The sequence below is a fragment of the Lemur catta genome, chromosome X (genome assembly GCF_020740605.2).
Source record: "Lemur catta isolate mLemCat1 chromosome X, mLemCat1.pri, whole genome shotgun sequence".
NCBI classification, from domain to species: Eukaryota; Metazoa; Chordata; class Mammalia; order Primates; family Lemuridae; genus Lemur; species Lemur catta.
The window spans coordinates 533,461-550,830 of NC_059155.1; the positions used below are offsets into that span (position 1 = coordinate 533,461).

At 42.0% G+C, this 17,370-nt stretch overlaps 1 protein-coding gene across 1 annotated transcript; it reads left to right on the forward strand.

Moving 5' to 3' along the window:
• Positions 1 to 10,309: 10,309 nt before the first annotated feature.
• SLITRK2 (SLIT and NTRK like family member 2) lies at positions 10,310 to 14,328 on the forward strand. Its single transcript, XM_045538936.1, has 2 exons — positions 10,310 to 10,404; positions 10,896 to 14,328. The coding sequence occupies exon 2, from the start codon at positions 10,927 to 10,929 to the stop codon at positions 13,462 to 13,464; it is 2,538 nt and encodes an 845-aa protein (XP_045394892.1). The 5' UTR covers positions 10,310 to 10,404; positions 10,896 to 10,926; the 3' UTR covers positions 13,465 to 14,328.
• Positions 14,329 to 17,370: the final 3,042 nt, after the last annotated feature.

Sequence of the window (17,370 nt, forward strand, 5' to 3'; positions counted from 1 at the left end):
ATTTGTTACATTAATGTATCATGGTAGATTTTTTAATTATTTAAGATGCTATTGCATATTAATACTTAAAATGGATCAAGAAGTTGGATAATTTAATTTGATATAGGTATTATGGTCCATCAGTATTGTAGGACCATTAGTATTTATCCAAACCTCTGACTTAAAAATCAGTAGAGAAACACAACTTGATGAAGCCAGGTGTCCTGTGATCTATATCACCACTATAGCTCAAGATGAATTTGGCTAATGGCCATAGAAAAGGTAACAAATTAATAATTTCTTTTTATATCTTCTCTTTTTTTTTCTGCTTGGGTTGGATGCAAAAACTAATAATTTCATTGGAGTCCAATACACCCCAATGTTGTCAATGTAAATCATAGCAGATCTGTTCAGACCTTTGAGTAAATCATGTGATATATGAGGTCCAAGCAACTGGAAATTCACAGCAGGGACCCAGATTTGGCCAAAATTGTTATGCAATGTTTATTTGTATTCAATATATAAAAGTTATCTTATGTTAAGTGAGTATATTTTTAAAAATTGTAAGCAGAACATCAGTTAAGTAATTTGACAATTGTCCTTCCTTGCTGTGAACAATAACCAGCATTCATCATTCAGTAGTCATATGCGCATCTTCTTACACATTAGTATTTCTATTGAAAAGCACATTAAAATAAAACAATTCAATATATTCAAATTAAAGCAAATCAGTTTTCTAGTTCAAATAGTGCCATTTCCTGATCAGTGACAGCTAGATCTATATATAAAAAGCTAAAGGATAAGCATACTGAATTCATTATTCTGAAGCAATGATGTATAACAAACAAAAAATGAGCTTGCTTTATACTTCTCTCAAAATATTAATAGAGTGATACTGACCCCACTACTGTACTTAAGTTGCTGTGGTGATGCCCAGGGTGGAGGAAAAATCTGATGATAATTATACCTCTAATATTGTTATTGTTTGCTGAGGTTGCCCCAAAGCAATGCTTTCGAGATACTCCCTATGGTTTCTCCACCCCAGATACACTTCAGCTTATTTTTTGAGAAAACTTCAGGTATATTTCAGAATTTGAAGCATTTTTTAAATTTGCCTAGGAATATAGTAAAACTGTAGGCAGATGCAAAAGTTATTTAACATATATCCTGGGACCATTGCATTTGACTTTAAGGTGACCTCGCCTCCAAGAATCAAGTGAATAGAGTTGTGTGCCAAGTGTCATTATAATGTCACTTAGGAGATTGCCTGGGAAAAGAAAAATGGAAGGGAAGAAAAAAAATTGATATCAAATCTGAGTAAAAAAGTCATCAGGATTCAAGGTAAAAAGAAATCTATTCTCCCTTCATTGATTTGCAATGATGGTTGAGTGCTGCATCCAGCTATTACTCAGAAATGATTTTATTTACATTCTAGATCTTACTCATCTCCCCTCTGAACCCACAATTTCTTAACCCTACTTGATTCTGTGCAAATCACTACTTTGGAGTAGATCTGGAATATGTCATCCTTGCCATTTTTTAATATTAATAGACTAGTTCTCCTCACAGATGATGACATTTTTAAAAATCAGAAATACTTAATGCAAATCCTTAGTAGCTGCTCTTCTAGCTATAACTCTTTACAACTGGGCATCTTGCATTCAGTCAGTTTTGAATGTTCCAGCAGAGTCAGCATTAAACTCTCTACCACGGCACATACTTTACCATATATTTATACTAGCCAAACATAAATACATAAATAAAATCAACAGAACTTAGTACAGAGGCTCAACTGCATTATGCCATTCCAATAAAGTACAATGTCAAACCTAATAAATTTGGTTTCCTCCTGAACACATTAGGTTGTAACTCCAGACCAAAATATAACTTCCAGCAGCAGTGAGATTAATAGGATGGAATGTGTCAGGATGAATGAAATGCCTACTAATGTTGTCCTAAGCCTTATCTATAAATCTGTGGCTTTTGCCATGTAAATGTACTCTCAAGTCCAGTAAGCTTAAATATGGTCCTTACTGATAAATCACTGGACTCAGTCAACAAGGGGGGATATCTAGAGCCCTTAAGGAACAGATGTCATCAATAAGTGGCACCTGATATAATTGGTTGAGCGCCATACGTTTTTCTATAACTTTGCACCACATGCACTTCATTTTTCCCTCTATTTGTATTCTTCCCCTCTTTCTCTACTGCCCCCTTTCTCTTTTCTGTCCCATTTTACTTTTTTCCCTGCCCAATCCAGTGTGCAAGTGTTATTTGAACTGTGAGATACCATATATTTAGTCACTCCTGAGATCAATTTAGTGGACCACATCCAGCAATTGTAAAATCAACTACAATAGAATATTTCAGAGTGTGAGGCTATGATGAGGGTCCTATTGTTTCAGAAAACACATTTCACTCCACGACAGCGCCCTGGGTCATGATGTAAAAGATATTTCTTCCTGATGAGCAGCACCAGTATGCGTTTCCTGCCTCCACTCACAGTACTTGGGGCATAAGAGGTGGCAGGCTGAAAAGTGTAGTGGATCACAAAGCAAGCCATCAGGCAGCCTGGGATCTTGCTCTGTTTCTAAGTCTTAATGTGCATTATGTTCCCTCAAATTGCTTAAATGCTAAATAAAAGTAAGGCATTTACACACATGTACATATTTCACATATATATGCTGCTGAGGGTGCTGTTAATCCTCCTACATTGCATAAGACACAGGGCCACAACAAATAATCATCTGGCCCAATATATCAATATAGTCAATGTTGAGCCCTGATATATACATATATCCAACTATTTGGAAAAATCTGGAAAAAAAGATGGAATTTTTTTGCCATATTCTTTTGAATGTTTGACATTACATAGCCCCAACTGGAATCATAAATATTTTTCTAATCCTTATTCTATTATCCAACTTAAATTAAAATATTGCTTTCTCACTAAAATCAACCATCTAACCAACAGTGTGAGTTTGAGTATGGGCAAGTTACTTAAATTTTCTGAGTCTCATTTTCCACTTTTTAAAGTCTGGATAATTATATTGCCCTAGTGAGGATTGTCAGGAGAAACATCGAAAACAACTATAAAATGTTTTGTATAATCTAGTTATTTTAAGAAGTGAGTTTGGGAATCCTTCAGTTAAAGATTTCCCTGTACATATGTGTACCACCTCACAATTCACAAGCTCTGTATACATCCTGCCCTTACTGACTCCATGTGGCAGGTGCCAGTAGCCATTTTTACACATGGGGAAATTTAAAGAGGTGCAGTGACTGCTCTGGTCCCACCATGAGAAAGTAGTAAGGATGGGATTTGAATCCAGGCTATTGGGCTCCAAGGGCTTGGCTATGTGTTTGATTAAAAGGCAAACTTCTCTGGGTTCTGGCCCAGCACTATGCCAACGAAGCCAAAATCCCTGCCAAAATAATCAAAATAATTGAATTGAATTTAAAAATATCCATACTTTCGATAGCATCAGGAACCAAAGTCTACAATATCCTTCAAACTAAAATTACTGGTATTAAGGGCATGTCCTCTTAGTCTTGCATTTCTTTCTTTATTTAGAAATTTGTTTTATAGAACTCTTCTTTGAAACCTTTGGTTCTAAAGGGACAGTGTTCACTGAAAATGCAGCATATCTGTCTTAGAATGACTGACTTTGCATGAGGTTTCTACTTTGTCTTATTTTTTATTTTGTAAAGACAGCTAGTTCTAGAGAGGTGTGAAGAAGATGGAGAAACAACACCCTCAGGTAATCTGTGTGCTAAACAGTCATTAGATAGCATTTGCATCATCCTAGATAGAACATATGCACATTTTTCATTCATGCTAGATGAAATTTCTGGTTTTCTTCTAATCTTAGAACAAAATTATAAAAAATCAGGCAAAATTTAATTTTATTTCTCTGTTTTCCCACTAGCATTGCAATTAGGGATCTCTAAGCCCTTTAGTCACACGAACTGTACAATAGAGAACAGCACACAAACACAGGGATACATTTTACAATGTTTCTACAGGAAATAATTAATAGTGTGATTTTTATTAATTAACAGAAGTACATTAATATGAATGTCTTTGGTATTCAATTATATTTGGACAATTTCCCCTAACACAGAAAATTTTAGAAAAGTCAGTATAAAGCAGCTTTCAAATAAATTGGTATATTTAAATTTTTCACACACTTCAAGCTCTCCCCTACTGTAATTATCTATGCAACAACCCTCATAGAAAGTTTTGTATTGCTCATCATTTTTTGTGTCTGTGCAGTCAGAGCACCCTTCGAAATAGCTACCCACCTACTTGAAAATTTTATGCTGACAAAAAGAAAAGTCTATCTGTTTAATTTTATCTTACTATCAGTGTGGTCCCATGTGGAAAGGCAGGCTGCTAAATGTTTTCTGAAGGCTGATAAGCATGTTAGACTTGCTTACAAGGCTAATTAAAATATATGCATGCCATATATTACATGTTTCTACTGGATCCAAATAAAATACTAGTTTTTTATCATTGACGCTCTGTTCTTCATTTAATCTGTATACAAGTTGCTTTTGTGTGTGTTCCCTTTGCCTAGAGACGAGACAGATGCACCACCTTTCTCAGTAAACTGTCTCCTTTTTTCAGCATGACTGTCTCATTATTTCTGCAGTTGAATGGCCTCTTGGCTCTGTGTTTTGTGGTTGTTTATAGCACCCATTAAATTACTACATGAAAAGATGACAGTCAGAAATGAGGTAAAGACAGGGAGGGAACAGCATTAATTGACCTCAGTTATATTAATATGATGTGTCCAGGCTGTTGCTATAGTCTGTAGCAAACGGCACATTGAATGTCTTACACTAATAAGGATATTAAAAAGTAAGAACAATGTTTCTGAATATGTAACTGTAAATAGCCCGCCCATGGGCATATGTGAAAACTATGTTATTCTGAAATTGAATGGTAGGAAAATTTCAGAAAGGCATTCTCAACAATGAAGTAAAAGGAACAGTAATGATCCTTAAAACCACAGAAATATGATTATAATTCTTTGGACTGTTACTGAAGTAAACTCTGTACATGTCTAGAACACAAGATTATCAATAGTTTTCTTTTTAAAAGGGCCAGCATAGTCTCCTTAGAAAACCATTATGAAAGAAAGCCAAGAAGAGAAGAAAGGATGAAGCACAAAAGATTCCCAAGGGTAAAGACAAGAATTAGGTGGAAGTCAGTGCTGTGAGAACCTGGTCTAGATGTATGGGAAATAACCTTGAAAACAAATCCCAATGCAGATTCATTAGCTGGAGGAGGTAATTTTTGCTCTGATTTTGTAGTCTTCTCCTCACCTCCCTTTTCTGCTCTTCACCTCCAAGCTTATGGATATTCTGAAGGATTTAGGATTTACAGACCCTATAACAGGTACGAAAAGGACAAGGGACGGTGACGACTTCAATTAAGGCTACTCTCCTCCAGGATTTGGGGGGAAATATCGTGGTGACATCAAAGGAACTACCTACTCCTGACATAAACTAATAAAACTGCAACTTTATCTCGAATACTCTGGGAGAATGGAGGAGAGGCCCAGAGAAAGCAAGTCTTGAGGGGAACCGCAATGCTTTTGGCGAAAACCGCACCTCCCTTTTGAAGTACATTGACTCTTTCATGAATCCTTTAATAGAATCACAACCACCTGGACTACTAATAAGCGGAAGATGAAAGGAGAAAAAGGAACAGAGGATGGCAAAAAGAACGCTCCAGTAGACCCACGAAATGTCGTGAAGAATAAAAAGAATGAACAACCGGGCACTGGAACGCTGCTAAGGGCTTGCTTTTGTTACCACATTTGCACAAGTCTAGCTCAGCTGTATATTATATGGAAATTCCTTGTTTACCATCCTCGTAGGAGGTCCTTAAATATCTGCCGGCGAACTCCAGTGATTGGGCGCTCACTAGTTAGGGGAGGCAGCCGTCTCGGAGGGTGTCCAGCCCGGACGGCTGGCTGCTCTTTCACTTGTCCGTAACTTCCACCCAGTGGTCTTATTCTCCCCTCGGATTTGGTACAGACCGAGTGCCATCCTTATTTCACTTGACCGAGTCCGAGCGGCAGCCCACGGTAGAAGCTGCAAGGGCTGGGCAGAGTTCCAGGCTAGAGGGGCCGAGAGGCGTGAGCAGAGCTCCGCGGCGCTTGTTAAAGAAATGGAGCAGCAGCTCCTTTGTGGGCTGGAACATCCCCCTCCCGGGTGCACTGCGGGGACATTTGATCTGCCGGGTGATTGATAAGTGCTGGAGAAGGGCCGCCCTCCCTCCCTGCCTCCCTCCCTCCCTCTCTCCCTCCCTTCCTCCTTCCCTTCTCCTCCCTCTAGCTCTACTTCCCTCCTCCCTCTTCGCTCCCTCCCTCCTTCCTGCCAGAAGCACTGCCCCGTGGTGAGCCGCTTCAGAGGGGATCTGCCTGTCCTGGGGGCGCCGCCCGCTCTCCCCGCCGAGTCCTCGCTCCCGGACCCCGCCAGTCCGAGGCTGTACGGACTCCTGCGCCTCCCCGAGTCGCAGATGCTTCGGGCGCCTCCGGGAGAAGATCCGGGAGGCGCGCTCGCTCGGTAAGTTCTGAGCGCGGCTGGCGAGCTGGCTTCCCTCAGCCCGTTCCCTTTCCCTGACGCTTCCCTTAGCGAGGGGAACAGGCGTAGAAAGGCCGGGCGCGATCTGCCGAGGACACAACGCTGGCAGCCGCCCTCTAACCTCCATCCCTACTGGGGGTTCCTCGCCCCGGACCGTCCGCGCGGGCGTGGTCGGGCTCGGCGCTTCGCGCAGCCCAGTGGCCCACACTGCCAGGGGCGGCCCAAGCACCCGGTGCGAGCTACCGCTCGCTTGGAGTCCAACCAGCCCGCGGTGCCCAAGCCCAGGGGCAAGTGCGGAGCGAGTGGCCGTCGCGGCTTTGGGGCAGTGCGCCGGGCACCAGGAGTCCAGCGGCTAGGGGGAGGGAGGGTGTGATGGCTGCGCTAGCTGCCAGTGCTCCATTCCCGGCAACTGGGGACTCTCTGAAACCCCAGGTTTCCCGGAAGAGTCCTGGGGAAATGGGATTCGACCTGGCTGCGGGTGGGTGTTCAGAGAAGTGGGCTGCAGGCAGGCAGTGCCCCCTTTCAGGCCTGCCGCACTCCTCTTAATCCCCTGACAGGCCGAGATGGAGGTGGGCTGCACGCTCGCCTGCACCCTCCGCGTCCTGGGGAAGCCTTGGCGACCCGAGCCAGGCTCTTCTCGGTTAGATACAAGTGAGATTGAGGCGACGAGTCCTTGTTTAAGCCTCCCTCTCCTCAGCGATTTTCCCTATTTTAATGTCCGCCTCTGCTTCCCTTGGGCTCGGGCTCCCAGTTCATCCTGAATCACCTCAAAAACCCGCTCTCCCTAGAGGGGTACTGCAGCGGTTCTTCTCAATATGCCCAGCCGAATGAAACTTACTAAAAGTGCTTATCGGGTTTGAGGCTGATTTGTTTTTAATAACTGTGTTTTACAAAGCGGCTGTGGATGTTCAGGGACAGACAGGAGATGAAGGAGAGGTGGAAGGGTCAGCCGACCAGGGTAAGAAGCTAATCATGAAAGGAAGACCTGCCACACCATCTCAGGGTTCCAGGTGTCACTTCCCCCAGCTAGCTTATCACATATTTCCTTGATTCTGTGTCAAGAATTTCAAGAGCCCCCAACCCCCCCCTTTCCCGCCCTCTCAAATTCCTAGCAAAATAATCTCTTATCAATGAGTATTGACACCACCATTAATATCTTGAAGGAAATTACTGTATTTGAGAACTAAAACTAATATTCCACTTTAAAACACAATTTTGAAAAAGAACACATTTAGATAAAACACCACAACCACTATTTAAGTTTAGGTAGATAGTTCTTCCCTAATTCATATTAAGTAGTAGTGGGCTTTTTGGAAAGCTACTGGACTGGTACTCAGAATCCCTGGGTTCTGTTTCTAATTGTTTCTTGAGCTTAAGCGAGTCAGCACTTTCTCTGGTTGAAGAATGTCCTCATCTGTAAAATGAACCTGATTTCTGAGGTCTTGTCCAGCTCCCACATTGGCTTCTACATCAATGAAAAAATTAACCTAATTAATAAATGTTTGTTGAATGAATGATTGAATGAATAAACCTTATCTCTCTAGGAACTATGTACTTTTAATATTTGGAAATATGTGGAAACAAATGCACCCTTTGGTAGGATAGGAAGCCTAACTGTGCTCACATTGCATCAGACTGCTTGCATCTAATGAAGTAATTGCAATAGAGAGTATAAAGGCCATTCATAGGGCTTTCCCCTCCCAGAACCCCTCATCTCAAGGTTGCCCTATGACATAGAGAAGGACAACTTAAGGCTTGAGAAGGAAATAATCTTGCTAAAAGCCAAGCAAGAATTACTGGTGCAAAGAGGAGTTCTGATGTCTGGTCCATGGCTTTTCTTGGAAGGAGAAGGTATGGAGGTTGAGGGGAGAAAGCCTGAGAAAAATGCCCAGAGATCGCTGCACCACAGGTTGCCTTAGTGTCTGAGTTTATAAACTACCCCAGCCCTTCTTGGGGAGGAAGGAGCTTGTATAAGCTGAACCATCCATCCTAGGACCAGGGCTTAACAAGGAGGGAGGAGGGGAGAAGCAGGGGGCTTTCTGTTCCCAAATAGCTCATTTTTCCTATGTGGTTGTCTATTCCACATTTGGCCAGACAATGGACGCTGTGTTGAGTCTCTCTGCAGCAGGTCTGAACTGAAGGGAAAGCAAACTGAAGTGTTTTGTGGGACAGGCACATTGTTTGAACATTTCCTTTTCCCACTTTATTTCATTCCCTACTTTTACTAACTCATCACCCCTTCCCACCAGAGAGAAGCCCTTATAGGCAACAGCAAGCAATATTCACACCTTGCAAATGGACCCCGATTGGGAGATTCCTGGGTCCAGGGGAGTTGTAAGATAATTAAGGAGAAAAGAGACAATGAAGGCAAAAATCCAATACCTGGCCATTTAGTAATGCACTAAAAAGGTTATTTGAACCAAAATTGAATGTCAGAGCTGAGAGGGCCCACATAGTCTACATCCTTTTGCAAATGGAGAAAGAAAGACCCAGAAACTAGTGACATACCTGGCGACAAAGCCAGAGCAGAACCCAGGCAAGCTGGGTCTCTGGCCAGAGTTCCTTTTCCCGGTCTTCTTACAGTGCCCGTCTCTGTTCTCTAGCTCCTCTGCCTCTGCAGCCTGGAGGGCTCAACCACCCTTCCCTGGGCTCCTACTCCCAGCTGAGGCTCAGCCTGGCAGTGCTTTTCTGACACCCACTTCTCTTCTCCTTCCTCCAGGCAAAAAGTACATGTTTAAACCTCATTATCTGACTAAGTATAAACCTCAGGGGGAGAACGGTTTTGTTTTTGTTTATCTCAATCTATAAGCTAAAGTTGAGCTGGCTTTCAGAGTCCAGGCAAATATCTGTTTGGCTGGTCACCACCCAGAAAGTAATTTTCTCAGCACTGAAACAAAGCTCTGTATGTATAAATCCCCCAGGAGAACTCCTCGCCCTCCTACACAGACACACTGGTGCAGGCACACACACCCTACTCTCTGCACAGAGAACATTCGAGCTAGGAGCTGGCATACAGGCACCAATCCTGTAGCAAAGAGACACCACACACACACACACGCACACCCCACACTCCCACACCTCTTCATGGGACGATTAGAACCCATGCTTGGGAATCTGGGATAAGACCACCCTGGAATGGCCAGGACACTGTTCCATACGCAATGTGTAGGTGAGGGAGGTTATGAGGGGAAGCGAGCACTCAGAGGGGCCTAGGAGTGCGGGCAGTGCCGGCCCCTTAGCGGATCCCTTCCTTGAGAAACCCCTCTGCAGGAGCTTCTCCAGCTGCCAGCCAGGTTGGAAGTGGAGTAGTTCAGAATCAACTGACGCAGCCGAGAATTGAGCTTTGCAAAGCCACTCGCAGGGAAGGGAAGCATCTTCCCCGCCCTCCCCCACCGCGCGCTCTGGATGCTCTGACTGCCCCCTCCCCTGTGACGTCACCCTAGCCCTGTCCCGGGGAGCCTGCAAAGCCTCTCAAATTCAAACTGCTAGACGCACTGCTGTCGCCGCCACCGGATTGGAAACGCGCGCCCAGGCTCCGCCGTCGCCGCCGCCAGCCGACCGGGCCGGCTCCCTGACCTCCCTACGCTATCGCACCCGAAGTCCCTGGTGGCTCGGCTTTCCTCCGCTCCAGCCCTCCTCTTCCTCTCCTGCCGCCTGCCGGATGTTTTATTTCTGCGCACCCCCCCCAACCAAATTAAATCAACCAACAAAAAGCAGGGCATCCCCCCTGGAAGCGGCGTCTTCTTTTACCCTGTTCTCCCTCTCTTCCTGAAGATGCTAAACTCCTGGCGGACTGCAGAGGAGGGGAGTCCCGTCTTCTCCTGATGTGTGAGTACCCCCCCACCCCCCCATTGTCTTTGCCATCTCCAGTCCCGCAGCCCCCTGATTCCCGATTTTCCCACCCCCTTTTTGCGCAGTTTTTAAAAAAAGTAAAGCAATTTCTGCTGCGAGCCCAAGACGAGCGAGACCCCCGAGAGGTCTCTTCGAGATACCCCAGGGGAGCAGGAGATGGGCTGGATTTAGTAAGACAACTCGGTTACTAATGACTCCGCGGCTAGCTGTTACCCGCCGGGAAATCAGGTGCAAGCCTGTGTGGGGGACGCGTGTGCGGGTGGGCTGGGGTTGGGGGGAGGGTAGAGAGAGGAGAGAAGAAACTGCTTTGAAAAACGCAGTGATTTCATTCTGTCCTGTTGCCCACCCCTTCATTCTCCTTCCCTCCCACTCTGCGTCTTTGCTTTGCCATTTTAATTGGGCTTCCTTGTTTCTTTCTTCCCCATGTCCCGCTTCCTACTCCGCCCCCCCCCAAGGTTTGCCTGTAGGTACCTGAGCTGACACCAAAGGTGCCTAAAGATGCTGAGCAGCGTTTGGTTCCTCAGTGTGTTAACCGTGGCCGGGATCTTACACACAGAGAGTCGTAAAACTGCCAAAGACATTTGCAAGATCCGCTGCCTGTGTGAAGAGAAGGAAAACGTACTGAATATTAACTGTGAAAACAAAGGATTTACAACTGTCAGCCTGCTTCAGCCCCCCCAGTATCGAATCTATCAGCTTTTTCTCAATGGAAACCTCTTGACAAAACTATACCCAAATGAATTTGTCAATTACTCCAACGCAGTGACTCTTCACCTAGGTAACAACGGGCTACAAGAGATCCGAACGGGGGCATTCAGCGGCTTGAAAACTCTCAAGAGACTGCACCTTAACAACAACAAGCTCGAGGTATTGAGGGAGGACACCTTCCTGGGCCTGGAGAGCCTGGAGTACCTCCAGGCCGACTATAATTATATCAGTGCCATTGAGGCAGGGGCATTCAGCAAACTTAATAAGCTCAAAGTGCTCATCCTAAATGACAACCTTCTTCTGTCCCTGCCCAGCAATGTGTTTCGCTTTGTCTTGCTGACCCACTTAGACCTGAGGGGGAACAGGCTGAAAGTAATGCCTTTCGCTGGTGTTCTTGAACATATCGGAGGAATCATGGAGATCCAGCTGGAGGAAAACCCATGGAATTGCACTTGTGACTTACTTCCTCTCAAAGCTTGGCTGGACACAATAACTGTTTTTGTGGGAGAAATTGTCTGTGAAACTCCCTTTAGGTTGCATGGGAAAGACGTGACCCAACTGACCAGGCAAGACCTCTGTCCCAGAAAAAGTGCCAGTGATTCCAGTCAGAGGGGCAGCCATGCTGACACACATGTCCAAAGGCTGTCACCTACAATGAATCCTGCTCTCAACCCAACAAGGGCTCCAAAAGCCAGCCGGCCTCCCAAAATGAGAAATCGTCCAACTCCCCGAGTAACTGTGTCAAAGGACAGGCAGAGCTTTGGACCGATCATGGTGTATCAGACCAAGTCCCCTGTGCCCCTCACCTGCCCCAGTAGCTGTGTCTGCACCTCTCAGAGCTCAGACAATGGTCTAAACGTAAACTGCCAAGAAAGGAAGTTCACTAATATCTCTGACCTGCAGCCTAAACCTACCAGTCCAAAGAAACTTTACCTAACGGGGAACTATCTTCAAACTGTCTATAAGAACGACCTCTTAGAATACAGTTCTTTGGATTTGTTGCATTTAGGAAACAATAGGATTGCAGTCATTCAGGAAGGTGCCTTCACAAACCTGACCAGTTTACGTAGACTTTATCTGAATGGCAATTACCTTGAAGTGCTGTATCCTTCTATGTTTGATGGACTGCAGAGCTTGCAATATCTCTATTTAGAGTATAATGTCATTAAGGAAATTAAGCCGCTGACCTTTGATGCTTTGATTAACCTACAGCTACTGTTTCTGAATAACAATCTACTGCGGTCCTTACCTGATAATATATTTGGGGGCACAGCCCTCACCAGGCTGAATCTGAGAAACAACCATTTTTCTCACCTGCCTGTGAAAGGAGTTCTGGATCAGCTTCCAGCTTTTATCCAGATAGATCTGCAAGAGAACCCATGGGACTGTACCTGTGACATCATGGGGCTAAAGGACTGGACAGAACATGCCAATTCCCCTGTCATCATCAATGAAGTGACTTGTGAGTCTCCTGCTAAGCACGCAGGGGAGATACTGAAGTTCCTGGGGAGGGATGCTATTTGTCCAGATAGTCCAAACTTGTCAGATGGGACCATCTTGTCAATGAATCACAATACAGACACACCTCGGTCACTTAGTGTGTCTCCTAGTTCCTATCCTGAACTACACACTGAAGTTCCACTTTCTGTCTTAATTTTAGGATTGCTTGTTGTTTTCATCTTATCTGTCTGTTTTGGGGCTGGTTTATTCGTCTTTGTCCTGAAACGCCGAAAGGGAGTGCCAAGTGTTCCCAGGAGTGCCAACAACCTAGACGTAAGTTCCTTTCAGTTACAGTATGGGTCTTACAACACGGAGACTCATGATAAAACAGATGGCCACGTCTATAACTATATCCCCCCACCTGTGGGTCAAATGTGCCAAAACCCTATCTACATGCAGAAGGAAGGAGACCCAGTAGCCTATTACCGAAACCTGCAAGAGTTTAGCTATGGCAACTTGGAAGAGAAAAAAGAAGAGCCAGCCACACTTGCATACACAATAAGTGCCACTGAGTTGCTAGAAAAGCAGGCCACACCAAGAGAGCCCGAGCTGCTGTATCAAAATATTGCTGAGCGAGTCAAGGAACTCCCCAGTGCAGGCCTAGTCCACTATAACTTTTGTACCTTACCTAAAAGGCAGTTCGCCCCCTCTTATGAATCTCGACGCCAAAACCAAGACAGAATCAATAAAACCGTTTTATATGGAACTCCCAGGAAATGCTTTGTGGGGCAGTCAAAACCTGACCACCCTTTACTGCAAGCTAAGCCCCAGTCAGAACCAGACTACCTCGAAGTTCTGGAAAAACAAACTGCAATCAGTCAGCTGTGAAGGGAAATCATTTACAACCCTATGGCATCAAAGGATGCTGCTCCAAACTGTAGGAAGCACTGTGTTTGCTTTTGTGTTTGTTTGTGTTCTCCCTTTCCCAGCGTTAACAGGGGACTCTGGAAATATTTGGGAGATGGAGTGAAGCAATGATATTGCTTTTGCAAGTTTTCCTTTAAATTATTTCTCTCTTGCTCTCCTCCCCTACTGTTTTTTTTTTCTTTCTTTTCTCAAGAATCATCAGTGAACATGAATGTTTCTACAATGCATTTTTCATAAATTTTGTTTATGGTTTTGTTTCAAAACCATCTTGTTTTTGCAGTGTGGGAGTGGAAAGAGGAGATTATAGTGAATTAGGAAAGAATAAGCAAAGTTTTCAAATGAAAATGGATATTTAGTGTATTTTGTAGAAGATCCCCCAAAGACCGTTTGGGACTGTAACTTCTTTTGTAAATAATGATATATGGTATTTCTATACTCAGTTACCAAGTATAGCCACTGGGCATCACTTCTTTGTGTTAAAGTGCCTTCGCACTTTAAGTACATTACTTAAATGTTGCTTCTAGCTTTGATAAATTGAACATATTTTAATGTGTTGTATTTTTGAAATTGAAAACACTGTAAATAGATTGGTGTTTCAGCTATATTAAGTCAGCATACAGTTTGCTTGAGTTACAAAAACCAGCCTGTCATCAAATGATTCTAGTTATAGGACTTTGTAGACTTAACTGTAAAATATTTCCTTTCCTCTGGGTTTGTTCTAAGTGATTTTATTTAAGTCAACTAAAGGGATTTAACAATGGACTAGAGGTAATAAGCTGCCTCAGCTTGGATTAATAATTCATTAATAAAATATATTTAACCCAATATCAGAGTGAATTGAACAATTAATGCCCTTCCGTAAATCATTATTTTACACTAACATGGTCAGTGTTTTAGATTATTTTCCTAATTAAGAGTACATTACACAATTTGTAATATATGTTTTTTCATTAAATTAGATATTTTTATATATTTAAATGAAAGAGTCTGTATTTCTAACTTTTTAATTGAAATTAGTGTTTTTTCTGCCTATTGAAACATTTTCTATTAACACACACCAGTAGAGGCCGCCACACACCTCATTTAATAAAGACATATGAGCCATTCAATACCTTGAAGGAAGACTTCAAAGGTAAAATTAAAACTTCCCAAGTAAGTTCTCTGCAAATTCAAGGCAATGGAGATAAAAATGTGTATATTATTTTCTATTTCTTTTAGGATCAAAGGTTTGACTCAGAATCCTTCTCAATTTTCACATTTTCTGACAAAGCAGCATTTTCCTTTTGAGTTTAATTGAAGTATTAATGGGGTGCTATCAAATCATGTACTATTTGCATCTCCAAATCAGTTAATAGTTACTTAAACCAAGATAGTAAGCATCTTTTCCCTTCTGCCTTCTTTAGACGTGTGTTTCTTGAATTCTTCCTTGTCAGCTTGAGCAAGCCTTTCATTTTGGTCTTAACATTAAAATGATTTTAACTAACCAAGTCTATATGATATTTATGAAGCCTTATTAGCCTGTAGATAATTTTTAGATGCAAACGTTATTGTGTGATTTAAACAAACAGCCCTTCTTTACAACAAAAAATAGTTTTGTTTTGTCTATTGTAAATCCTTATGCAACTGGGATGGTGATCTGCATATAAAGTAGTGCAGCTTTTGAATTCCTTATTAAAGCAAGTGATGGCGTCTGAAAGAAGCACACTGTTTCCTTTTCATAAATAGGTTACTGCACATAATAATCCTTTATTATCATGTGGAGATTAAAGTGGATCCTGATAACTTACTTTTAAAGCTTTAAAATGACTAATAGCTCATTGTCTGTCACTATAAACAATTAATGTGATAGGTTTTCAATTAGAAATAGTTTAAATCCAAATTATCTGGATTAATATTTACTGGTGCAAAATAGCTGTTTTCTTTTTAAAAAAACAATAGAAGATAATTGTGTGTGTGTGTGTGTGTGTGTGTGTGTGTGTGTGTGCAGAAAGTGTATTCAGGAAAAACAATCCCTTTAACAATCTAAAATTTCTGAATGTCTACAGTGGCAACCTAACATGTTTATTCTTTGATTAGAGATCATAATTCTTATTTTAATCCATTAGATCAAAGTTGAAAATGGTGAAATTAAGAACAATCAAGTTAATGTACATAGATTTTACTTTTCACTGAAGAGGAGCTAGAATATAATGCTAGTATAACTTGGAGATGGCTCCTGGAAACCACTTTGTCTTTGAGTGAAGCATTTATGTATAAAAGAGTTTCAAAAATCCTCTTTTGGCTGCTCTCATTTGGTGCAGATAAATACAGATACAGAGCTAGGTATTTTTAGGAAGTGATTATGAAGGCAAATGAGCATATATATTCTCTTAAGCTAGTCTTCAGGCTTAAACTGTATGACTAGAGATATTAATGTAGTGATTTCACTTCAATGTTTGTTCTTGTTCTTTTGAAAGTAAAGTGACTCCTGTAAAATGTCCATAGCAAATTTAACTCATTAAGCTTAAACAGAGATACCTTAATATTCATTTAGTTGTATGGCTTTTAAAGAGGCCTCCTGGAAGAACTCAAATCCATAAACTCTTTTGCCTAATAATTATAGTTTAATTCCATATTCTCATGCTTCTTAGATTTGTATTTTATTTGCATTAGGTTGTCAGATGAAATCATTTGAATGTAGTCCACACTATTTTATTTAAAAGCATAATACACTGTATATTTTGAAGCTTTATTTTCTAATGCAATCATAAGCATGTTAAGTTCTATTAACTTACTAGCATCCCCACTGACTATATTCTATTTTCCTTTATCTGCTCAAGCACTTTCAAATATATTTTATTTTAGGATTTTTATTTTTATCTTCTACAGCTGGATTTTGTTGTTTCACTTTTATTTCACATGCTGCTTGTAAGGGGTATGAGCATCATCACAGTGAAATGTTTCTAGCCTACAGAATGCCCTAAAAATGGCAAATGGTAATTCCTTTCTATTCTATCTTTTAATTAGTTGCTTTCACTGTTTCCAAATATACCTGTGGCTAAATTTGTATTGAAATTCTCAAAAGTACCACTTCTCAGTCTGGACACAATTGCCAAGAGTCTAATTTGGTTCTGAACTTTGGTCAACCTGTGTGCCTTGTTAGTTCTCTCTGGTAGTTGGTGAGTAAGGAAATGACCCTTCAATTTCCTCTTCTTTGTCCTCTGACCTCTAAGGTGACTTAATGTTTCTAAATGTTTCCAAGTCATCAATATTTTTCCAAGGGCTCAATATTCCAAGAATTTTACAAACAGTACATAAAGAATGAGAGAGAGGTTCTATGATTTTTTAGACTTTGAAAATTCATTTTTATTGTACACATTCCAGAAACATACTGGATTGGATCTTAGAGTGAAGAAAGCCTTCCAGACAATTCACCTAATCCATTCATTTCTTCATTCATTTATTCAGCAAATAGTTACTGAGTGCTTGCTGCCTAAATACCAGGATCTAGGCTGTGTGCTGAGGGAGCAGAGATACAGTGGGCAGGTTCCCTACCTCTCCCTCCCCACCACACTCCCCTCATCCCCACCCTACCCCATACTGCCCACTCTCACCCTGGCAAGGCACTTAATGCCGATAGAGGAGAACATTACCTGAATGACAATCACCCAGAGTAAACAGTGAAACAGTAATGCCATGTAAGAGGTTAAGTTTTTAAAGGTAATTCTGTGCAATGAAGTATAAAACTGAACTATCATAAATAGTCTAGCTACAGTGTAACCACTACTATCATCTCTTTGGAGTTACACAGCTAAAAGGAATAAAACCACCAAAATAAAATAAAACTGTTTCTGCAGAATAGGGCCTAATATTATGGCCTAAAGATAG